The sequence below is a fragment of the Scyliorhinus canicula genome, chromosome 5 (genome assembly GCF_902713615.1).
Source record: "Scyliorhinus canicula chromosome 5, sScyCan1.1, whole genome shotgun sequence".
Lineage (NCBI taxonomy): Eukaryota > Metazoa > Chordata > Chondrichthyes > Carcharhiniformes > Scyliorhinidae > Scyliorhinus > Scyliorhinus canicula.
This window is the reverse complement of record NC_052150.1, coordinates 213227335-213248103: the sequence shown is the minus strand read 5'-3', so window position 1 is coordinate 213248103 and position 20769 is coordinate 213227335. Positions and strand designations below refer to the sequence as shown.

Here is a 20769-nt window from a genome sequence, read left to right as displayed (position 1 = left end):
GTGTCAACTCACCAGCTGCCCGGTGTAGGTCATTGACCTTTTTTCCAGCAATGGAGGCCAGTCCTCCTGGTCAGGTAGCACTGGCTGCCCTGTGGTTCACCTTCCGGGACCCTCGGGGGGGGGGGGGGGGGGGGGGGGGGGGAACAGGTCATCCCTCCTGACCTTGACCGCATCTAGGATCGTCACCAGGTCTGCATCCCCGAATCTTGGGGCCGGTCTCCTAGGAGCCATTGTTGCGAGCTGGCTGGGGTTGGCTGGGCAAGTGCAGCTAAAGTGCTGCTCAACCTTGGGGGGGCTGGCGAGCGCGGTCCCGGCCAATTGCTGACGAGTCTTCATTTGCGGTGAGAAGCCCGTGGGGCCTTGTTAAGTGGACCAATTAACGTTGAATATCGTTGCTGGCCTCACTACTCTGATTTATAAATAGTAGTTTTCCGTCCTTGTTAGGGGCAGACACAACTGAGGATCCTCGTGTTAGAAATTAATAATTAGGAACATCAAGATTTAATTAGAAGGATTTTATACCGACTTGCAGTCGGGAACATGGAGTGAGTGTCACACATTTGGCAGCTCCCGCTCGAGGCTGTTTTTTTCAGACTTTTCCCCCGTTCGTAAGGTGGATGTTTTGTGGAAAAAGGTGCGGGGGTGACTGGGAACGTTGAACTTCGCTGGTGGGGCTGGTGGAGGGATCCACGGACCAGAAGTGGGTCGAGTAGAAGGGAGCAGTTGGAGCAAGAGAATCTTTGTGTTCCACAGTCAAGATGGCGGAGGGTAAAGGGCCACTCCTCCTGCCTGCCCTGTGGTCGACGGAGCAACTGGTGACTTCTCGAATGAGACGCTTAAACCGACCAGAGGAGGGAGGCCCAAGAAGATCCAGCCAAGGAGATGGAGCCATTGAAAGCAGATTTTTAAAAAAAAATTTTTAATATAAATTTAAATTACCCAATTATTTTTCCAATTAAGGGGGCAATTTAGCGCGCCAATCCACCTACTCGCACATTTTTGGGTTGTGGGGGTGAAATCCACACAAACACGGGGAGAATGTGCAGCTCCACACGGACAGTGGACCCAGAGCCGGGATCGAACCTGGGACCTCAGCGCTGTGAGGCAGCTGTGCTAACCACTAGGCCACCGTGCTGCCCTTTGAAAGCAGAAATTGACCGTGTGGAGCAGAGGCTGGAGTCCCAGGGCCAGGTTATTCGGGAAGTGGAGGAGGAGGTGAGGGAGAACGACGAGAAGCCTCATTGGTGGCTGAACTGGGTCTGATGCGAGAGACCCAGAAATGGTTAAAGGAGAAGGGGGAGGACCTGGAGAATCGCTCCCGGAGGCAGAATTTGAGAATCGCGGGAAGGCATTGAGGGAAGGGGTGCTGGCACGTTTGTAGCAAAGATGCTGGAGAAGTTGATGGGGGAGGGGGCCTTTGACCGGCCCCTGGAGGTCAGCCGAGCACATGGGGCGCTGATGAGGGCAATGGTGGTGCATCTTCACCAGTCCCTGGCCAAGGAGAAGAAGGGAGAGGCAGATAAAGAGATGCACCTGGTAGGGGATTGAGCTCCGGGTTTACCAGGACCTGGGCGTGGATCTACCGAAGAGGAGAGCCGGGTTTTAATCGGGTGAAGGCTGCCTCTTTAAAAAGGGGGTGATGTTTGGGATGTTGTAACCGCTCACCTCTGGGTAACTTTTAATAGCCAAGGACATTGTTTTGGAACATCAGAGGAGGCGATGGAGTTTTTAAGAGACAAAAGACTGGCAGGAGAAGGACATTGGACTATGGAGGAGGGGTAAGAAGGTGTTTGCTTTTTGGGTGCTTTTTCTGTCTATATTTTCTTGTATCTTTTTCTCTTTTCTTGGTTGTTGGCGAACGTTTCTCCTTCGAGATGTTTTGTTGCGTTGAGTGTGAGTGGGGTTGTTGTTATGTTCAGGCGAAGGGGTGGAGGGGTCGACTGCTGACAAAGGTGTTGTTGTTGTGCCGTTATATGGGAAGGAATGGTGACGGTGGGCATCCGAGGATAGGCCTGGAGGGTCGCGTGGCATGGGCCAGGGCTGGCCCAAGAGGGGATATGGTTGATCGGCAGGGAAGGGGACAGGGTGTCCTCTGACCAAGCTGGTCACCTGGAGTGTGAAGGGGCTGAATGGGCCAATTAAACGGTCGAGTGTCTTCACGCACATGAGGAGCATGAAGGCGAAACACACTTGATGCTCGGGGATCAGACAGGTTAAGGAAAGGGTGGGTAGGGTAAATCTTCCATTCTGGTGTTTGAAAAGGTGGGACCTGTGAGGGAGGAAGACGGCTTTTGCATTATGTTTCTATTTGTATTTGTTTCTTCTGTTGTTGTTATAAAACCATAAATACCTCAATAAAATATTTATTAAAAAAAGGTCTTCCATTCTGGATTAGGCATGAAGACATGGAGGGTGGCAGTGCGGGTAAATAAACGGGTGGCTTTTGAAGTGGGGAATATAGTAGCAAATTCAGGGGGGTGGGGGGGGAAGGTTCGTGATGGCGAGTGGGAAGCTGGAGGGGATGCCGGTGGTTTGGGTTAATGTTTATGTCCCAAATTAGGTTGATGTGGAGTTTGAGGAGGGTATTGGGGAAGATCCCAGACCTGGACTAGCACCGGTTGATTCTGGGCGGGGGGGGGGGGGGGGGGGGGGGGCTTTAACGGGATGTACTCTCGGATTGACTTTTTTTGAGGTGGGCAACACATTATTGGCGGGGATGGTCGACTCGGGGTACTTGCCGATCATGGTGTCAGACCACGTGTCGCACTGGATGGACTTGCAAGTGGACCGGCAGGGGGGAGGGATTGGGGGGGGGGGGGGGGGGGGGGGGGGGGGGGGAGCAGCGCCCACAATGGAGGCTGGACAAGGAGTTATGCGAGGGCGTGAGTGCTGCCATCGGGGGTATGTGGAACTAAATGATACAGGTGAGGTCTTGGCCGCCACGCTCTGGGAGGCATTCAAGGCAGTGGTTAGGGATCCGGGCGTATAGACAGAAGGAGGAGCGAGCAGAGATGGCAAGGTCGGTGGACGAGATTCTGCAGGTGGACTGGAAGTATTCCTAGAGGCAGGATTGTTGAAGGAGAGGCAGAAGCTCCAGGTGGAGTTTGGGCTGGTACCCACGGGGAAGGCAGCGGGGCAGTTGCGGAGGCAAGGGGGGCAGTGTATGAGTACAGGGAGAAGGCGAGTAGGATGCTGCCCCTCCAACTCAGGAAGCAGGAGGTAGCGAGGGAAATTGGATAGGAGGGGTAGAGTAATACTGGACCCGGTGGGAATGGATGGGGTATTTGAGGAGTTTTACAGGAGGCTTTATGAACCGGAGCCCGGCCAGGGGGGAGGAAATGCGGAGATTCCTTGGAGTTCCCCAAGGTGGGGGAGGACTTGGTAGAGGGGTTGGCAGCATCAATTGGACTAGTGGAGGTGATGGAGGGTATGGGGGAGGGGCGATGCAGGCAGGGAAGGCCCCGAGCCCAGATGGCTTCCCAGTAGAATTTTATCAAACGTTTTTGGGAGACGTGGGGCCCCTACTGGTAAGGAAATTTAATGAGGTGATGGAGAAGGGCGGGATCCCCCACGTTATCGCAGGCCTCGATATCTTCAATTTTGAAGAAGGATAAGGACCCGGAGCAGTATGGGTCCTACCTCCCGATATCACTGCTGAATGGCCTCGCGGATTGAATACTGTGTACCCGTGGGGGGTGGGGGGGGGGGGGGGGGGGGGGGGTGTGGGGGGGGGGGGGGGGGGGAGTGGGGGGGGGGGGGGGGGGGGGGGGGGGGGGGTGGGGGGGGTGAGAGGGGAAGACCAGACGGGGTTTGTAAAGGGGCCACCGAAACCGGGGGTGTGGGTGGGCGACCTCCCGGAATTCCTTAGGTTGGGAAAAAAATCACCTTCGCCTTGAGAGGGGTTTTCTGGAGATGGAAACCGTTCATCTACTTCTTCAAGGATATTTTAGAAGTCAGCAGTGGGGGAGAGTTTGGGGTTAAAGAAGGAGGCAGAGTGGGGTGGAGGGTAACGGCAGGGAGGGTGGGGTGTGGGGGTATTGGTTATTTATCTGTTCTGTGATTGATATGCCATCAATAAACACAAGACGAGTGATGAACGTAACTGAGGCTTTAATCCACTAAACAGAAAGCCTCCTGGCCTCTGGTCCCGAACTGGGTCGGTAGTCGCGGAGACATAGCCACCCTGTTGCACGTTTTACTTGAGTGTAATTCGCGTTTATTGGAGTGTATTAACATGCCTCCGTTTAAAGGCCGTGTGCTTAACACTGCTAGGCTCTGTGTGTGTATTTTCAGCTCGGGAGTCGCCAGGTGTCGTATAACACCTCACAAATATTCCAAGGTTAGGTTCAAAGTAATAAAACGATACACCGATTAGTAAGTTCCAAACGATTAGTATTTATTATTACAAATATAATAAATACACATGCACACGCTAAGGGACTAAGCTACAACTAAACTAAGCGATTAGAATACTTAACTAAACAGGAACAGGCAAGGTCAGGGAGCGAGGCCTTCGTTTCGATCTTGGTCTGTAACCTTCAGAGAGTGTGCTGGTCGCTGGGGGTCTAGCGGGCTTGGTTCGCGTAGCGAGCGTCGTATTGTCACTTACGGTTTGGCGGCTGGTGCTCAACGGCTGGAGTCAGGATACAAGTCAAAGTTCTGGGTCGAAGTCAAAGCCGGAGCACGAAACAACAGACAGGACCATGTGTGGGGGTCTATCTTTATAGGGCCCCAATGTCCGTGCCTCTTTTGGGGCGGGCTTTCACCTTCAGGTATCGATTGGATCAGATCCTAATCGATATCTTTTGAATTCCCCCAATGTGAGGGTCTCTCCTCGATGGAGGGGGCGGTTTCTATGGTGGATACTTCTGGTGCCGCTCTGTCTGGACATCCACTTAAAGTATCTATTCAAACCCAAATGTTGCCATTGTGTGTGCCCAGATCTGGATTGCCTCATTAATATGCAAAGCGTTTTGCTATTAACACCTTTGGTTTGAGATCTTCCACCTGGCCAGAAACTAGTTTTGCTGCTTGCAAAATGCTAATCAGTCTTTGCAGACTGCTTGTCTTGGCTAAACTGCTTTTTCCCTGCAGTCTTAGCAGTTCTCCATCTTGTTAGCCCAGTGTCCATCTTAGGTGGCTACACACCTTTATACATGAGCCCGAGGGGAGGAGCCACAGGCGGAGCCAGCCTGGACAAGCCCAGGCATGTAACACACAATACAGTGCAATACTGTGGTTTACCACAGTGATTTCCTGTTAGTTCTTTCGTTGGCTTTGGTTGTGTTTGATGTATATGTATAAATGCCTTAATAAAAACATTTTAAAAAAAGAAGGATTTTGTACCTCAAAATCGTACAGGGCCCATTGGAGAGCAGTCAGTTAGTGTCCCACCTGAAAGATAAGAGCAATGTCAATGCAGCACTCCCTCAGTATTTTTCACGGTGTAGAGGTTCCGTGGGGAGTGGGCACGGTTCCGGCACAAACTGGGAAACACAATTACCAATTAGATTCTAAAGATAAGTTACAAGGGCAAATACCCAAGAGATAAAACTGCAGAATTACAATTCAGATAGAGAGAAAAGTAATGACACACTATAACCGGCAGTGTAAACTTGCTTTGCACTTCATACTGAAAGTTCAACCTGTTGTTCATATTTTTTTTAAACTAAAGGAAGTGTGTGAAAACCCTTTCAAGGTACTTTCATTTTCACTTGCTCATACAAAATAACCGTTGAGTTAAGACAGAGCAAACAAGAAGCTATGGCCGAAGGGGGACAAACAGTGGTGAACCAGGTAGGCCGAAATAGGAGAGAAAACAATGTGCTGGAAATATATTTGGCACATCACAGTTAGGAAAGATCTATAAGCAATTAATATTTCCGTAAGTGTCACGAAGAGCAAAGGTTGTACCTCAAATGTACGGTTGTGTATCTCTGTCTGTGTGTGTCTCCATATCTGTGTGAGTGTGTGCCTCAGTCTCTGTGTGTGTTTATCTATATCTGTGTGTGAGTGTGGGCGTCTCAGTCTCCGTCTGTGTGTTTATCTATATCTGTGTGTGTGTATCTGTCTGTGTGTGTGTATCTATATCTGTGTGTGACTCTATCTGTCTGTGTGTATATACCATATCTGTGTGTGTGTGTCTCAGTCTCTGTGTGTGTTTATCTATATCTGTGTGTGTGTACCTGTCTGTGTGTGTATATCTATATCTGTGTGTGACTGTATCTGTCTGTGTGTATATACCATATCTGTGTGTGTGTGTGTTTATCTATATCTGTGTGTGTGTACCTGTCTGTGTGTGTATATCTATATCTGTGTGTGACTGTATCTGTCTGTGTGTATATACCATATCTGTGTGTGTGTGTGTGTGTGTCTCAGTCTCTGTGTGTGTTTATCTATATCTGTGCGTGTGTATTTGTGTGTGTTTATCAATATCTGTGTGTGTGTGTGTATCTGTCTCTTTTTGTATCTGTGTGTGGCTCTGCATGTGTATGTCGCTATAATGTGTATAACTGTCTCTATAGTGTGTATAACTCTGTCTCTGTATGTGTGTATGACTCTATCTGTGTGTATAACTCTGTCTCTGTATGTGTATATGATTCTGTCTGTGTTTGTGTATTTCCTTCTCTCTCTGACTGTGTGAGTGCCTGTCTCTTTCTGCATTTGTCTCCCTCCCTCTGTGTTTCTTTGCATGTGTATCTTTCCCTCTCTGTCTGTGTACCTCTCTCACTTTCTGTGTGTATGTTTGTGTGTGTGTGTGTGTCTCTGTCTTTCTCTCTCTCACACACTGTGTGCCTGTCTCTAATTCTTTATCTTTTCCTCTGTGTGTCACCCTGTCTATGTGTGTGTGTGTGTGTTTCTCTCTCTCTCTCTCTCTCTGAGTGTCTGTGTGCATGTCTCTCTCTCGGTATGTGAGTTCCAGCAGTTTGATGGGGATTTCCAGCTGTAGTTCCCCTTTTGTGCACTGGTGAAAATGAAAGCTACTTGCACAAGGTCCACATGCCAATGTAATAACTCAGCATGTGAAGCTGTACAGAACTTTGAAGCTTCATCTTGCTAGAGTAGGGCACTTCCCACTAAAACTGGAGGCCAAACACAAATTCTCCAGTTCTATAGGATTTAAAATCAGCTCATTCGGCCCATTATGTCTATGCTAGCTTCCAGCAAAGAAATCCACTCAGTCCCACTCCCCCCCCCCCCCCCCGCTCAGTCCCACTCCCCCCCCCGCTCAGTCCCACTCCCCCCCCGCTCAGTCCCACTCCCCCCTGCTCAGTCCCACTCCCCCCGCTCAGTCCCCACGACCCTCCCCCCCCGCTCATCCCACTCCCCCCCCGCTCAGTCCCACTCCCCCCCTGCTCAGTCCCACTCCCCCCACCGCTCAGTCCCACTCCCCCCCCGCTCAGTCCCACTCCCCCCCCGCTCAGTCCCACTCCCCCCCCGCTCATCCCACTCCCCCCCCCGCTCAGTCCCACTCCCCCCCCGCTCAGTCCCACTCCCCCCCCGCGCAGGTCCCACTACCCCCAAGCTCAGTCCACCCCCCCCCACCCTGTCCACCACTCCCCCCCCCGCCAGTCCCACTCCCCCCCCCACCCTGTCCCACTCCCCCCCCCCCCCCTGCTCAGTCCCCCCCCCCCCCCGCTCAGTCCCACTCCCCCCCCGCTCTGTCCCACTCCCCCCCCACCCTGTCCCACTCCCCCCCCACCCTGTCCAACTCCCCCCCCACCCTGTCCCCACTCCCCCCCGCTCAGTCCCACTCCCCCCCCCCCACCCTGTCCCACTCCCCCCCCTCCAACGCTCTCAGTCCCACTCCCCCCCCGCTCAGTCCCGCTCCCCCCCCGCTCATCCCGCTCATCCCACTCCCCCCCGCTCAGTCCCACTCCCCCCCCGCTCAGTCCCACTCCCCCCCCCTCATCCCCCTCCCCCCCCGCTCAGTCCCACTCCCCCCCCCCGCTCAGTCCCACTCCCCCCCCCCCGCTCAGTCCCACTCCCCCCCCCCGCTCAGTCCACTCCCCCCCCGCTCAGTCCCACTCCCCCCCCCCCGCTCAGTCCCACTCCCCCCCCCGCTCAGTCCCACTCCCCCCCCCCGCTCAGTCCCACTCCCCCCCCGCTCAGTCCCACTCCCCCCCCGCTCAGTCCCACTCCCCCCCGCTCAGTCCCACTCCCCCCCCCCCCCGCTCAGTCCCACTCCCCCCCCCCGCTCAGTCCCACTCCCCCCCCCGCTCAGTCCCGCTCCCCCCCCGCTCAGTCCCACCCCCCCCCCCCGCTCTGTCCCGCTCCCCCCCTCAGCCCGCTCCCCCCTCAGTCCCACTCCCCCCCCCACCCCCTGCTCAGTCCCACTCCCCCCGCTCAGTCCCACTCCCCCCGCTCAGTCCCCCCCCCCTGCTCAGTCCCACTCCCCCCCGCTCAGTCCCGTTTCCCCCCCCCCTCAGCCCACTCCCCCCCCGCTCAGTCCCCTCCCCCCCGCTCAGTCCCGCTCCCCCCGCTCAGTCCCGCTCCCCGCTCAGTCCCACTCCCCCCGCTCAGTCCCACTCCCCCCGCTCAGTCCCACTCCCCCCCTCAGTCCCACTCCCCCCCCCGCTCAGTCCCACTCCCCCCCCCCCGCTCAGTCCCACTCCCCCCCCCCGCTCAGTCCCACTCCCCCCCCGCTCAGTCCCACTCCCCCCCCCTCAGTCCCCTCCCCCCCCCGCTCAGTCCCACTACCCCCGCTCAGTCCCAACTCCCCCCCCGCTCAGTCCCACTCCCCCCCCCCCGCGTCAGGTCCCACTCCCCCCGCCGCTGCAGTCCACTTCCCGCCCCCCGCTCAGTTCCACTCCCCCCACCGCGCAGTCCACATCCCCCCCCGCTCAGGTCCCACTCCCCCCCCGCTATTCTCCCACTCCCCCCCCCCGCTCAGTCCCACCTACTCCGACACCCCGCTCAGTCCCACCTACTGACACCCCGCTCAGTCCCACTCCCCCACCCCGCTCAGTCCCACTCCCCCAGCTCAGTCCCACTCCCCCCCGCTCAGTCCCCCTCCCCCCCCGCTCAGTCCCACTCCCCCCCCGCTCAGTCCGCACTCCCCCCCCCGCTTCAGTCCCACATCCTCCCCCGCTCAGTCCTCCACTACCCCCCCGCTCAGTCCCACTCCCCCCCCCTCAGTCCCACTCCCCCCCCAGCTCAGTCCCACTCCCCCCCCGCTCAGTCCCACTCCCCCCCCGCTCAGTCCCACTCCCCCCCCGCTCAGTCCCACTCCCCCCCCCGCTCAGTCCCACTCCCCCCCCGCTCAGTCCCACTCCCCCCCCCCTCAGTTCCACTCCCCCCCCGCTCAGTTCCACTCCCCCCCCCGCTCAGTTCCACTCCCCCCCCCCGCTCAGACCCACTCCCCCCCCCGCTCAGACCCACTCCCCCCCCCGCTCAGACCCACTCCCCCCCCCGCTCAGACCCACTCCCCCCCCCGCTCAGACCCACTCCCCCCCGCTCAGTCCCACTCCCCCCGCTCAGTCCCTGTAGCCCTACAAGCTGATTTCTTTCAAGTATCCATCCAACTTCCTTTTGAAATCATTGTTTCTGCTTTCACCATCTTTATGGGCAAGTGTCCCAGCTCATTACCATTCGCTGCATCGCTCACCAAAATCTTAAATCTGTGAGCTTGTACCATCAGCGAATGTTTCTAAGCCTGTTATAATCCTGTTTGCCTCTATCGAATACCCTCTCAATGGCCTTTATCCAAGGAGAATGTCTCCCAGCCTTCCCAGCCTTAGCCTGTAACTCCCCCACCCCTGGAACCAATCTGGTCAATCTCTCTGCACCCTCCCAAGGACCGTCACAGTCTCAACTCTCCTAAAGTGTGGTGACTGGAACTGGTCAGTGGTCTAACCACAGCTTTATAAAGGTTCAGTGTTACATCCCTGCTTTTGCACTCACTTCCTCTAATTATGAAGCCCCTGATCCCATAGGCTTTGCCACCTTCAGAGATGCACCCCAAGGTCCATCTGCTCCTGCGCACTCTGTAGATCTGTGCAATTCGGTCTATATTGCGTCTCCCCATCCCTGCTACCAAAATGCCTCACTTCACATTCTCTGTGTTTAATTCTATCTGCCACCTGCCTGCCCATTCTGCCAGCCTATGTCATGTTGCAGGTGATTAGTGCAATCGACCCTGTTTGTTGGGGGCTGGTTTAGCTCAGTGGGCCGCACAGCTGGTTGGTGGTGCAGAGCAAGGACAGCAGTGCGGGTTCAATTCCCGTTACTGGCTGAGGTTATTCATGAAGGCCCCACCTTCTCAACCCTGCCCTTTGCCTGAGGTGTGGTGACCCTTAGATTAAATCACCACCAGTCAGTTCTCCCCCTCAAAAGGAGAAAGCAGCCGATGGTCATCTGCGACTATGGCACCTTTACCTTTTTTTAAAAAATATTTTATTCAAGACATTTTCAGATAAACAAACAAAAGCAGAACAACCAAACAACATTATAAATATCCAACACCCACTCTCCCCCGCCCCAATACTTCCCCCTACCTCATCCTGCCATCCCCATTTTAACCCCCTTAATCCCTCCATTTCCCTCCCCTATGTCATCCCTCGACAGTACCTTATCCTGCAACCCCAAAGTTGGCAGCCAGGAAAGGATGGTACATCTCTCCTTCCAAAATTCCGGACCAGTAGGTACCTAAAACCATTCCCCCCGGGCAGCACGTACTCTTCCTCCAGGTCCGCCAACCTCACAAACTTGCCTCCTAATTGCCACCAAATTGCTCTACCCTCGCTCGTCGCCACCCATGAGACCTTGCGTCCAACCCCCTCCCTTGGCACAAACCTATGGTTGCTGCAGATCGGTTCCCACATCGAGGCACCCTCCTGTCCCCAATGCTGCCTCCACTGCCCCCACAACCTAATGCCGACACCACCACTGGGCTCACTGAGTACCTGGCCGGCGAGAACGGCAGAGGCGCCGACAACAAAGCCCTTAAACTCATTCCCCCGCATGATGCCACCTCCATCCGACCCCACACCGACCCCTCCCCCACAACCCATTTCCTAATCATAGCGATGTTCGCTGCCGAGTAGTAGTTCATCATGTTTGGCAGCGTCAGCCCCCTCTATCGCCCCTGTTCAGGAGAGGCAGTGGCGCAGTGGTATTGTTGCTGGACTGGTAAGAGACCCAGGAAAACGCTCTGGGACCCTGGTTCGAATCCCACCATTGCAGATGGTGAAATTTGCATTAAATAAAAATCTGGAAATAAAAATCTAATGATGACCATGAAACCATTGTCGATTGTCATCTAGCTCACTAATGTTCTTTGGGAAAGGAAATCTGTCATCCTTATCCAGTCTGGCCTACACGTGACTCCAGACCAACAGCAATGTGGTTGACTCTTACATTCCCTCAGGGATGGGCAATAAATGCTGGTGCAGCCAGCGAGGCCCACATCCCGTGAACAAATTCAAAAAAATACCCATTCAAACAAGAACTGGGAAAAGCGACCTGTAGATAGACTGCAGATGGTAATGGAGATGCTGAAGGGACTTCACACTCTGAAGAAAATTGACTCTATGAGAATGACAATTGTTTTTTTTCCCCGTAGCAGCAAGAGCAGGACATCGGTCATGCTGTGGAGAGTGACATGGGAATGAGGCAAGAAGGGGCATGCAGTGGCTCTGGCAATCTCGTCCTTCGAATTCAGATCACAAAGATACGTCAGGTAAGAGTACTCCTAAACGCAGCCTCATTGGCCACAACTGGAGTGATTGTTTAGTGCCATAGGAACAGGGAAAGTTATTTGGAACAACAGCCGTGAGGGCAAACACGACGATTGTCTTGTGCACAGCAAGATCCCACAAACAGCATTGACTGAGGAAGGAAATGTTGGCTAGTAATCAGAAGAACTCTTTTGCTGTCCCTTAAGTAATGGCCTGGGACCTTTATTGTCCACTCGTACTGGAGTAATGGAGGCAAGTACATTGCTCCATACTGATTTACGAACAAAGAGCAGGAGTAGGCAGTTTGGCCACGGGAGCTCTATCATTTAATAAGGTCTTGGGCGGGATTCTCTGGTCGCCAAAGCCGAAATCACGTTTGGCGATTGGCCGGAGAATACCCGCTTACGACCAAATCGGGGGCAGTGCCGCTTTCACGATGCTCCACTCCCTTCAAAGCGGCGTACTTGCAGAGTACGCTGCGCACCGTATCGGTGGCCTCAGGATATTGCCTGAGGCCCACACCCCGAATTCTCCGTCCCCGACCGGCCAAGTTCCCGACAGTGTTGGCCGCATGTGGTATCATCCGTCGGGAATCATAGAATTTACAGTCAGGAGGAGGCCATTCGGCCCATCAAGTCTCCACCGGCTCTTGAAAGGAGCACCCAAGCCCATGCCTCCACCTTATCTCCATAACCCAGTAACCCCACCTAACCTTTTTGGACACTAAGGGCAATTTATCACGGCTAATCCACCTAACCTGCACATCTTTCGACTGTGGGAGGCAACCGGAGCACCCGGAGGAAACCCACGCACATACACGGGGAGAACGTGCAGACTCCGTACAGACAGTGACCCAAGCCGGGAATCGAACCTGGGACCCTGGTGCTGTGAAGCAACTGTGCTTACCACTGTGCTACCGTGCTGAACCCAGCGTGGCGGCTGCGGACTCAGTCCAGCGCCACCACCGTCGGGGGAGGGCCGATCCGCAGGCAGGGGGGACTTTGACAGGGGCTGGGGACACTGTTGGGGGGTGGTCCAGGGCTCGGGAGCTGGCCAAAGTGGGGGCACTATTTGGTAGGCCGGGTCGCGAGCAGCCGCCACCATGTTGCTGCAGGCCGTCGGCGTGCGCATGCGCGGCCACGGACGCAACGATTCTCCAAGCCATATCGGCAGCTGGAGCCTGGTGCTCTATGCTGCCTGCCTGCTAGCCCCCCACCAAATGGTCGTAAAACACCACGTTCCCACGCTGGCATGGGGGCAAAATCGGAAATTCCAACCCCATGGCTCCGTCATTTAATAAGATTGTGGCCGATCTCTCAAATCTGCATCCTGTCCACCCTCAATAACCTTTGAACTTCTTGCTTATCTACCCCCGCTACCTTAAAAATATTCAGAGACTCTGGGCGCGAGTCTCCGGTCGTGCTGGGCTCTGGCTTGAGCGTGACGCGGCTGGTGAATGACGGGAATGCCCTCCAGGTTGCCTTCTGACAGCCTCCGCACCTCGCGGGATTCTCAGAGGTCCCGCGAGAGAACAGAGTTGGAAACCCGCCCCAGATGGGCGGGACTGAATGACGCTCGCTGAGGTAGGTCGTAAACCTACTGCCACAGTGGCAGTGCAAGGGTGCCTGGGCGCCAGGGTGGCACTGCCAAGGGTCAGGGGGCAAAGGGGGTTATGACCATGAAATGAGGGTGGGAGAGTGCAGGGCAGGTAAGTTAGGGGCCTCCAGGAGGTGGGGTGGTGCTGTAAGGGGGCTTAGGAGGGCCTGAAGTGGGGGACCCCTTGGCGGGCTGTCCTCATTTGGTGGGTGTGGGGTAGTGTCCATGTGTGGGAGGGGGGGGGGGGGAATATTGCCCTTGGGTGGAGGGTGTAGGAGACCTACAAACTCACTTAGAGATCGGGGCACCCTTTCAAAATCTTATCAGATAGCATCTTAGAATCTAGCACACTAATATCTTAGCAGGCAGCATCTTAGTATCTAACACATTAATATCTTAGTAGACAGCATTTATTATCTAATAGACTAATATTTTAGTAGACAACATTTTAGTATGTAACACACTAATATCTTAGTGGACAGCATCTTAGCATCTAATGGACTAATAACTTAGCAGACAGTATCTTAGTATATAATAGACTAATATTTTAATATACAGCATCTTAGTATCTAACACAAGTACCTCAGCAGACAGCATCTTAGTAACTAACACTTAGTAGACAGCATCTTAGTATCTAATAGACTGGTACCTTAGTAGATAGCACCTTAGTAACTAACACACTAATATCTTAGACAGCATTTTAGTATCTGACTAGTGTACTGATTACACTAGTACCTTAGTAGACAGCATCTTAGTAGTATCTAGCAGACCAATATCTTAGTAGACAGCTTCTTAGTATATAACACACTAATATTTTAGTAGACAGGATCTTAGTATCTAATAGACTAATATCTTAGTAGACAGCTTCTTAGTATCTAACACACTAATATCTTAGTAGACAGCATCTTAGTATCTAATAGACTAATATCTTACTAAGCAGCCTTGATGTGGAGATGCCAGCGTCACCTGAGGAAGGAGCTGTGCTCCGAAAGCTAGTGATTTTAAACAAACGTGTTGGACTTTAACCTGGTGCTGTAAGACTTCTTACTAGAAAGCATCTTAGTATCTAATACACTAATATCTTAATAGACAGCATCTTAGTATCTAACACACTAATATAATAGTAGATAGCACTCTACATACCTTGATCCCATAACCCTTGACTTCCTTGTCAATCAAAAATCCATCAAATTCAGCCTTTAACAATTCAGTGACCGGCCTTCACTGCTCTCCGAAGATTGCCAATTTTCTGAATTGATTAATAAATCAGATTGCCCTGTGGGTCTACCACACTGCATGGTGGTTCTTGAAGAAGATGTCTTACAACCACCTTCTCAAGGGCAATTACGATAGACATTAGATGCTCGCCTTGTTGGTTTTGTTTGCATCCCAGGGATGAATTTTTTAAAATTGGCATTGCGCTTTGAAAGAGTTAGCAGAAGCCTGATGGGCTGATTGGCCTCCTTATATAAGAAAGTTAATTTGTTATTTCCTTTTGCAAAATCTACACTTGATGTACTTTCCAGAGCTTAAGCATTAGAACATAGAACAGTACAGCACAGAACAGGCCCTTCGGCCCTCGATGTTGTGCCGAGCTTTGTCCGAAACCAAGATCAAGCTATCCCACTCCCTGTCATTCTGGTGTGCTCCATGTGCCTATCCAATAACCGCTTGAAAGTTCCTAAAGTGTCCGACTCCACTATCACAGCAGGCAGTCCATTCTACACCCTAACGACTCTCTGAATAAAGAACCTACTTCGGACATCCCTCCTACATCTCCCATCCTGAACCTTATAGTTATGCCCCCTTTGTAACAGCTACATCCACCCGAGGAAATAGTCTCTGAACGTCCACTCTATATATCCCCCTCATCATCTTATAAACCTCTGTTAAGTCCCCTCTCATCCTCCTTCGCTTCAATGAGAAAAGCCCCAGCTCCCTCAACATTTCCTCATAAGACCTATCCTGCAAACCAGGCAGCATCCTGGTAAATCTCCTTTGCACCCTTTCCAATGCTTCCACATCCTTCCTATAGTGAGGTGACCAGAACTGTACACAATACTCCAAATGTGGTCTCACCAGGGTCCTGTACAGTTGCAGCATAACCCCCCGGCTCTTAAACTCAAGCCCCCTGTTAATAAATGCGAACACACTATAGGCCTTCTTCACTGCTCTATCCACTTGAGTGGCAACCTTCAGAGATCTGTGGACATGAACCCCAAGATCTCTCTGTTCCTCCACATTCCTCAGAACCCTGCCATTGACCCTGTAATCCGCATTCAAATTTGTCCGACCAAAATGAATCACCTCGCACTTATCAGGGTTAAACTCCATCTGCCATTTTTCGGCTCAGCTCTGCATCCTATCAATGTCTCTTTGCAGCCTACAACAGCCCTCCACCTCATCCACTACTCCACCAATCTTGGTGTCATCAGCAAATTTACTGACCCACCCTTCAGCCCCCTCCTCCAAGTCATTGATAAAAATCACAAATAGAAGAGGACCCAGCACTGATCCCTGTGGTACACCGCTGGTAACTGGTCTCCAGTCTGAAAATGTTCCATCCATCACCACCCTCTGTCTTCTATGTGATAGCCAGTTACTTATCCAATTGACCAAATTTCCCTCTATCCCACACCTCCTTACTTTCTTCATGAGCCGACCATGGGGAACCTTATCGAATGCCTTAATGAAATTCATGTATACGAATGACATCAACTGCTCTACCTTCATCGACACACTTAGTTACCTCCTCAAAGAATTCAATCAAATTTGTGAGGCAAGACTTACCCTTCACGAATCCGTGTTGACTATCCAGGATTAAGCTACATCTTTCCAAATGGTCATTAATCCTATCCCTCAGGAGCTTTTCCATTAACTTACCGACCACCGAAGTAAGACTAACCGGCCTATAATTACCAGGGTGATTCCTATTCCCTTTCTTGAACAGAGGAACAACATTCACCACTCTCCAGTCCTCTGGCACTATCCCCATGGACACTGAGGACCCAAAGATCAAAGCCAAAGACTCTGTAATTTCATCCTTTGCCTCCCAAAGAATCCTAGGATATATCCCACCTGACCCAGGGGACCTGTCGACCCTCAGGTTTTTCAAAATTGTGAATACATCTTCCCTCAGAACAGTGATCATCAGAATAGTGATGGGCAAGCTAATTGGGCAAAAGGTAGACAAGGCTCCTGGCCCTGATGGAATGCATCCCAGAGTGCTAAAAGAGATGGCTAGGGAAATTGCAGATGCACTAATGATGCTTTACCAAAATTCACTAGACTCTGGGGTGGTCCCGGTGGATTGGAAATTAGCAAACGTGACACCGCTGTTTAAAAAAGGAGGTAGGCAGAGAGCGGGAAATTATAGGCCAGTGAGCTTAACTTCGGTAGTAGGGAAGATGCTGGAATCTATCATCAAGGAAGAAACGGTAGCATAGTGGTTAGCACAAATGCTTCACAGCTCCAGGGTCCCAGGTTCGAATCCCGGCTTGGGTCACTGTCTGTGCAGAGTCTGCACGTTCTCCCTGTGTGTGCGTGGGTTTCCTCCGGGTGCTCCGGTTTCCTCCCACAGTCCAAAGATGCGCAGGTTAGGTGAATTAGCCATGCTAAATTGCCCTCAGGGTCCAAATTGCCCTTAGTGTTAGGTGGGGTTACTGGGTTATGGGGATAGGGTGGAGGTATGGGCTTGGGTAGGGTGCTCTTTCCAAGAGCCGGTGCAGACTCGATGGGCCGAATGGCCTCCTTCTGCACTGTAAATTCTATGAAAATAGCGAGGCATCTGGATAGAAATTGTCCCATTGGGCAGACGCAGCATGGGTTCATAAAGGTCGTGCCTAACTAATTTAGTGGAATTTTTTGAGGACATTACCAGTGCAGTAGATAACGGGGAGCCAATGGATGTGGTATATCTGGATTTCCAGAAAGCCTTTGACAAGGTGCCACACAACAGGTTGCTGCATAAGATAAAGATGCATGGCATTAAGGGTAAAGTAGTAGCATGGATAGAGGATTGGTTAATTAATAGAAAGCAAAGAGTGGGGATTAATGGGTGTTTCTCTGGTTGGCAATCAGTAGCTAGTGGTGTCCCTCAGGGATCCGTGTTGGGCCCACAATTGTTCACAATTTTCATAGATGATTTGGAGTTGGGGACCAAGGGCAATGTGTCCAAGTTTGCAGATGACACTAAGATGAGTGGTAAAGCGAAAAGTGCAGAGGATACTGGAAGTCTGCAGAGGGATTTAGATAGGTTAAGTGAATGGGCTAGGGTCTGGCAGATGGAATATAATGTTGACAAATGTGAGGTTATCCATTTTGGTAGGAATAACAGCAAACGGGATTATTATTTAAACGATAAAATATTAAAGCATGCCACTGTGCAGAGAGACCTGGGTGTGCTAGTGCCTGAGTCACAGAAAGTTGGTTTACAGGTGCAACAGGTGATTAAGAAGGCAAATGGAATTTTGTCCTTCATTGCTAGAGGGATGGAGTTTAAGACTATGGAGGTTATGTTGCAATTGTATAAGGTGTTAGTGAGGCCACACCTGGAGTATTGTGTTCAGCTTTGGTCTCCTTACTTTAGAAAGGACGTACTGGCACTGGAGGGTGTGCAGAGGAGATTCATTAGGTTAATCCCAGAGCTGAAGGGGTTGGATTATGAGGAGAGGTTGAGTAGACTGGGACTGTACTCGTTGGAATTTAGAAGGATGAGGAGGGATCTTATAGAAACATTTAAAATTATGAAGGGAATAGATAGGATAGATGCGGGCAGGTTGTTTCCACTGGCGGGTGAAAGCAGAACTAGGGGACACGTAGCCTCAAAATAAGGGGAAGTAGATTTAGGACTGAGTTTAGGAGGAACTTCTTCACCCAAAGGGTTGTGAATCTATGGAATTCCTTGCCCAGTGAAGCGGTTGAGGCTCCTTCATTAAATGTTTTTAAGGTAAAGATAGATAGTTTTTTGAAGAATAAAGGGATTAAGGGTTATGGTGTTCGGGCCGGAAAGTGGAGCTGAGTCCACAAAAGATCAGCCATGATCTAATTGAATGGCGGAGCAGGCTCGAAGGGGCCAGATGGCCTACTCCTGCTCCTAGTTCTTATGTTCTTATCTACCTCCTCCAGCCTACCCACCAGTATCACACTCTCATCCTCAAAAACATAGCCCCTCTCCTTGGTGAACACTGAAGAAAAGTATTCATTCAACGCCTCTCCTATCTCTGACTCCATGCACAAGTTCCCACTACTGTCCTTGACCGTCCCTAACCTCACCCTGGTCATTCTTTTATTTCTCACATAAGAGTAAAAAGCCTTTAAAATTATTCTGGGAATTTGGAAATTGTATTTGTATCCGCGCGGATGAAGAGGGTGATGCTTGAAGGGAACAGAGGAGAAGGGGGGCTGGCGTTGCCGAACTTCAGCAACTATTACTGGGCGGCCAACATAGCGATGATACGGAAATGGATGGTGGGTGCGGGGTCAGTTTGGGAGCGGATGGAAGCTGCTTCGTGCAGGGGCACTCGCTTAGCGGCCCTGGTCACGGCGCCTCTGCTGCTTCCGCCAGCACAGTACTCCACCAGCCCGATAGTGGGGGCGGCTCTTCGGATCTGGGGTCAGTGGAGGAGGCATGTAGGGGAGGTAAGAGCATCAGTGTGGACCCCAATCTGCGGCAACCACCGATTTCCCCCGGGGAACATGGATGGGGGGTATCGACTGTGGCGGAGGGCGGGGATTGTGAGGATGGTGGATCTGTTCCTGGGAGCTTTCCGAGCAGGAGGGCGCTGGAGGAGCAGTTTGGGCTGGCGAGAGGGAACGACTTTAGATACTTGCAGGTGAGGGATTTTGCACGCAGACTGGCGCCGTCCTTCACACGTCTCCCGCCGAAGGGGAGGCAGGACAGGATAGTTTCTAGTGGAGAGGTGGGAGAGGGTAGAGTCTCAGATGTCTACAAGGAACTAATGGGAGCTGAGGATACGCAGACCGAGCACCTGAAGCTTAAGTGGGAAGAGGAGTCGGGGGTGTATAGAGGATGGTACCTGGGCAGAAGCCCTGAGCAGAGTAAACACGACCGCAACATGCGCCAGGCTCAGCCAGTTTAAGGTCGTGCACCGGGCCCACATGATGGGGGGCCCGGATGAGCAGATTCTTTGGGCTGGAGGACACATGTGCTAGATGTACCGGAGGGCCGGCTAACCGTGTACACATGTTCTGGTCGTGCCATAAACTCAGGGGGTATTGGCAGGGATTCACAGATGTCATGTCCCGGGTATTGAAAACTGGGGTGGTAATGAGCCCAGAGGTGGCAATCTTTGGGGTTTCATGGAGGACCCTGAAGTCCAGGAAGAGAGAGAGGCCGACGTTCTGGCCTTTGCTTCCCTGGTAGGCCGGCGACGAATACTGTTAGCATGGAGGGACTCAAAGCCCCCTGAGGGGTGAGGTATGGCTATCGGACATGGCGAGCTTTCTTAGCCTGGAGAAAGTCAAGTTCGCCTTGAGAGGTTCGCTATTAGGGTTGGCCTGAAGGTGGCAGCCATTTATTGACTTCTTCCCAGAGGAGTAAGCGTCAGCAGGGGGGGGGGGGGGGGGGGGGGGGGGGGAGGCCGGCTAGGGTAGAGTAGAATAGGGGGATATTGAGGCAGGTCCGTGCCTGAACAGAGCCGTGGTTTGCACTATGTTTAATTTGTGTCTTGACTTCTTTTTGTTTTACTGTACAATGTCACTTTTTCTATATACCTAAAATACCACAATAAAATTGTTTGTTAAAAAAAAAGAGTAAAAAGCCTTGGGGTTTTCCTTGATCCAACCCGCCAAGGACTTCTCATGCCCCCTCCTAGCTCTCCTAAGCCCTTTTTTTTTTTAAGCTCATTCCTTGCTACCTTGTAACCCCCAAGCGACCCAACAGAACCTTGTTTTCTCATCCTTACATCCGCTTCCTTTTTCCTCTTGACAAGACATTCAACCTCTTTTGTGAACCATGGTTCCCTCACACGGCCATTTCCTCCCTGCCTGACAGGGACATATCTATCAAGTGCACACAGTGTATTTGTTCCTTGAACAAGCTCCACTTTTCATTTGTGCCTTTCCCTGACAGTTTCTGTTCCCATCTTATGCTCCCTAATTCCTGCCTAATCGCATCATAATTAACACTCCCCCTAATTATAAACCTTGCCATGCCGTATGGCCCTATCCCTCTCCATTGCAATAGTGAAAGACACCGAATTGTGGTCACTATCTCCAAAGTGCTCTCCCACAAACAAATCTAACACTTGGCCCGGTTCATTACCCAGTATCAAATCCAATGTGGCCCCACCTCTTGTCGGCCTATCCACATATTGTGTCAGGAAACCCTCCTGCACACACTGTACAAAAACTGCCCCATCCGAACTGTGATGCACGATCAATTGCACAAAAACGAGAGTTGGATGCAATCGAGGCTTTATTACACTAAGATGTATGGTCTCCAACAGCAGCTGGCGAAGTGGCTGCATTACTG

At 52.1% G+C, this 20769-nt stretch overlaps 1 protein-coding gene and 1 long non-coding RNA gene across 5 annotated transcripts in view; one reads left to right on the top strand and one right to left on the bottom strand.

Moving 5' to 3' along the window:
- Positions 1-20769, bottom strand: part of LOC119966557 — a 99383-nt gene that overhangs the window by 6906 nt on the left and 71708 nt on the right. Inside the window, exon 4 of the long non-coding RNA XR_005460795.1 lies at positions 5347-5394. This is a non-coding gene — a long non-coding RNA (uncharacterized LOC119966557). The remainder of the gene's footprint in view (positions 1-5346; positions 5395-20769) is intronic.
- The window catches only part of LOC119966556 (NEDD8 ultimate buster 1-like), a 91103-nt gene continuing 75995 nt past the window's right edge, over positions 5662-20769 (top strand). For 3 of the 4 annotated variants that reach the window (XM_038798451.1, XM_038798450.1, XM_038798448.1), the window contains exons 1-2: positions 5662-5796; positions 11564-11680. In XM_038798451.1, the coding sequence (XP_038654379.1) occupies positions 5764-5796; positions 11564-11680 (150 nt within the window). In that variant the 5' untranslated portion in view covers positions 5662-5763. The remainder of the gene's footprint in view (positions 5797-11563; positions 11681-20769) is intronic. The other variant, XM_038798449.1, reaches the window with a different exon arrangement.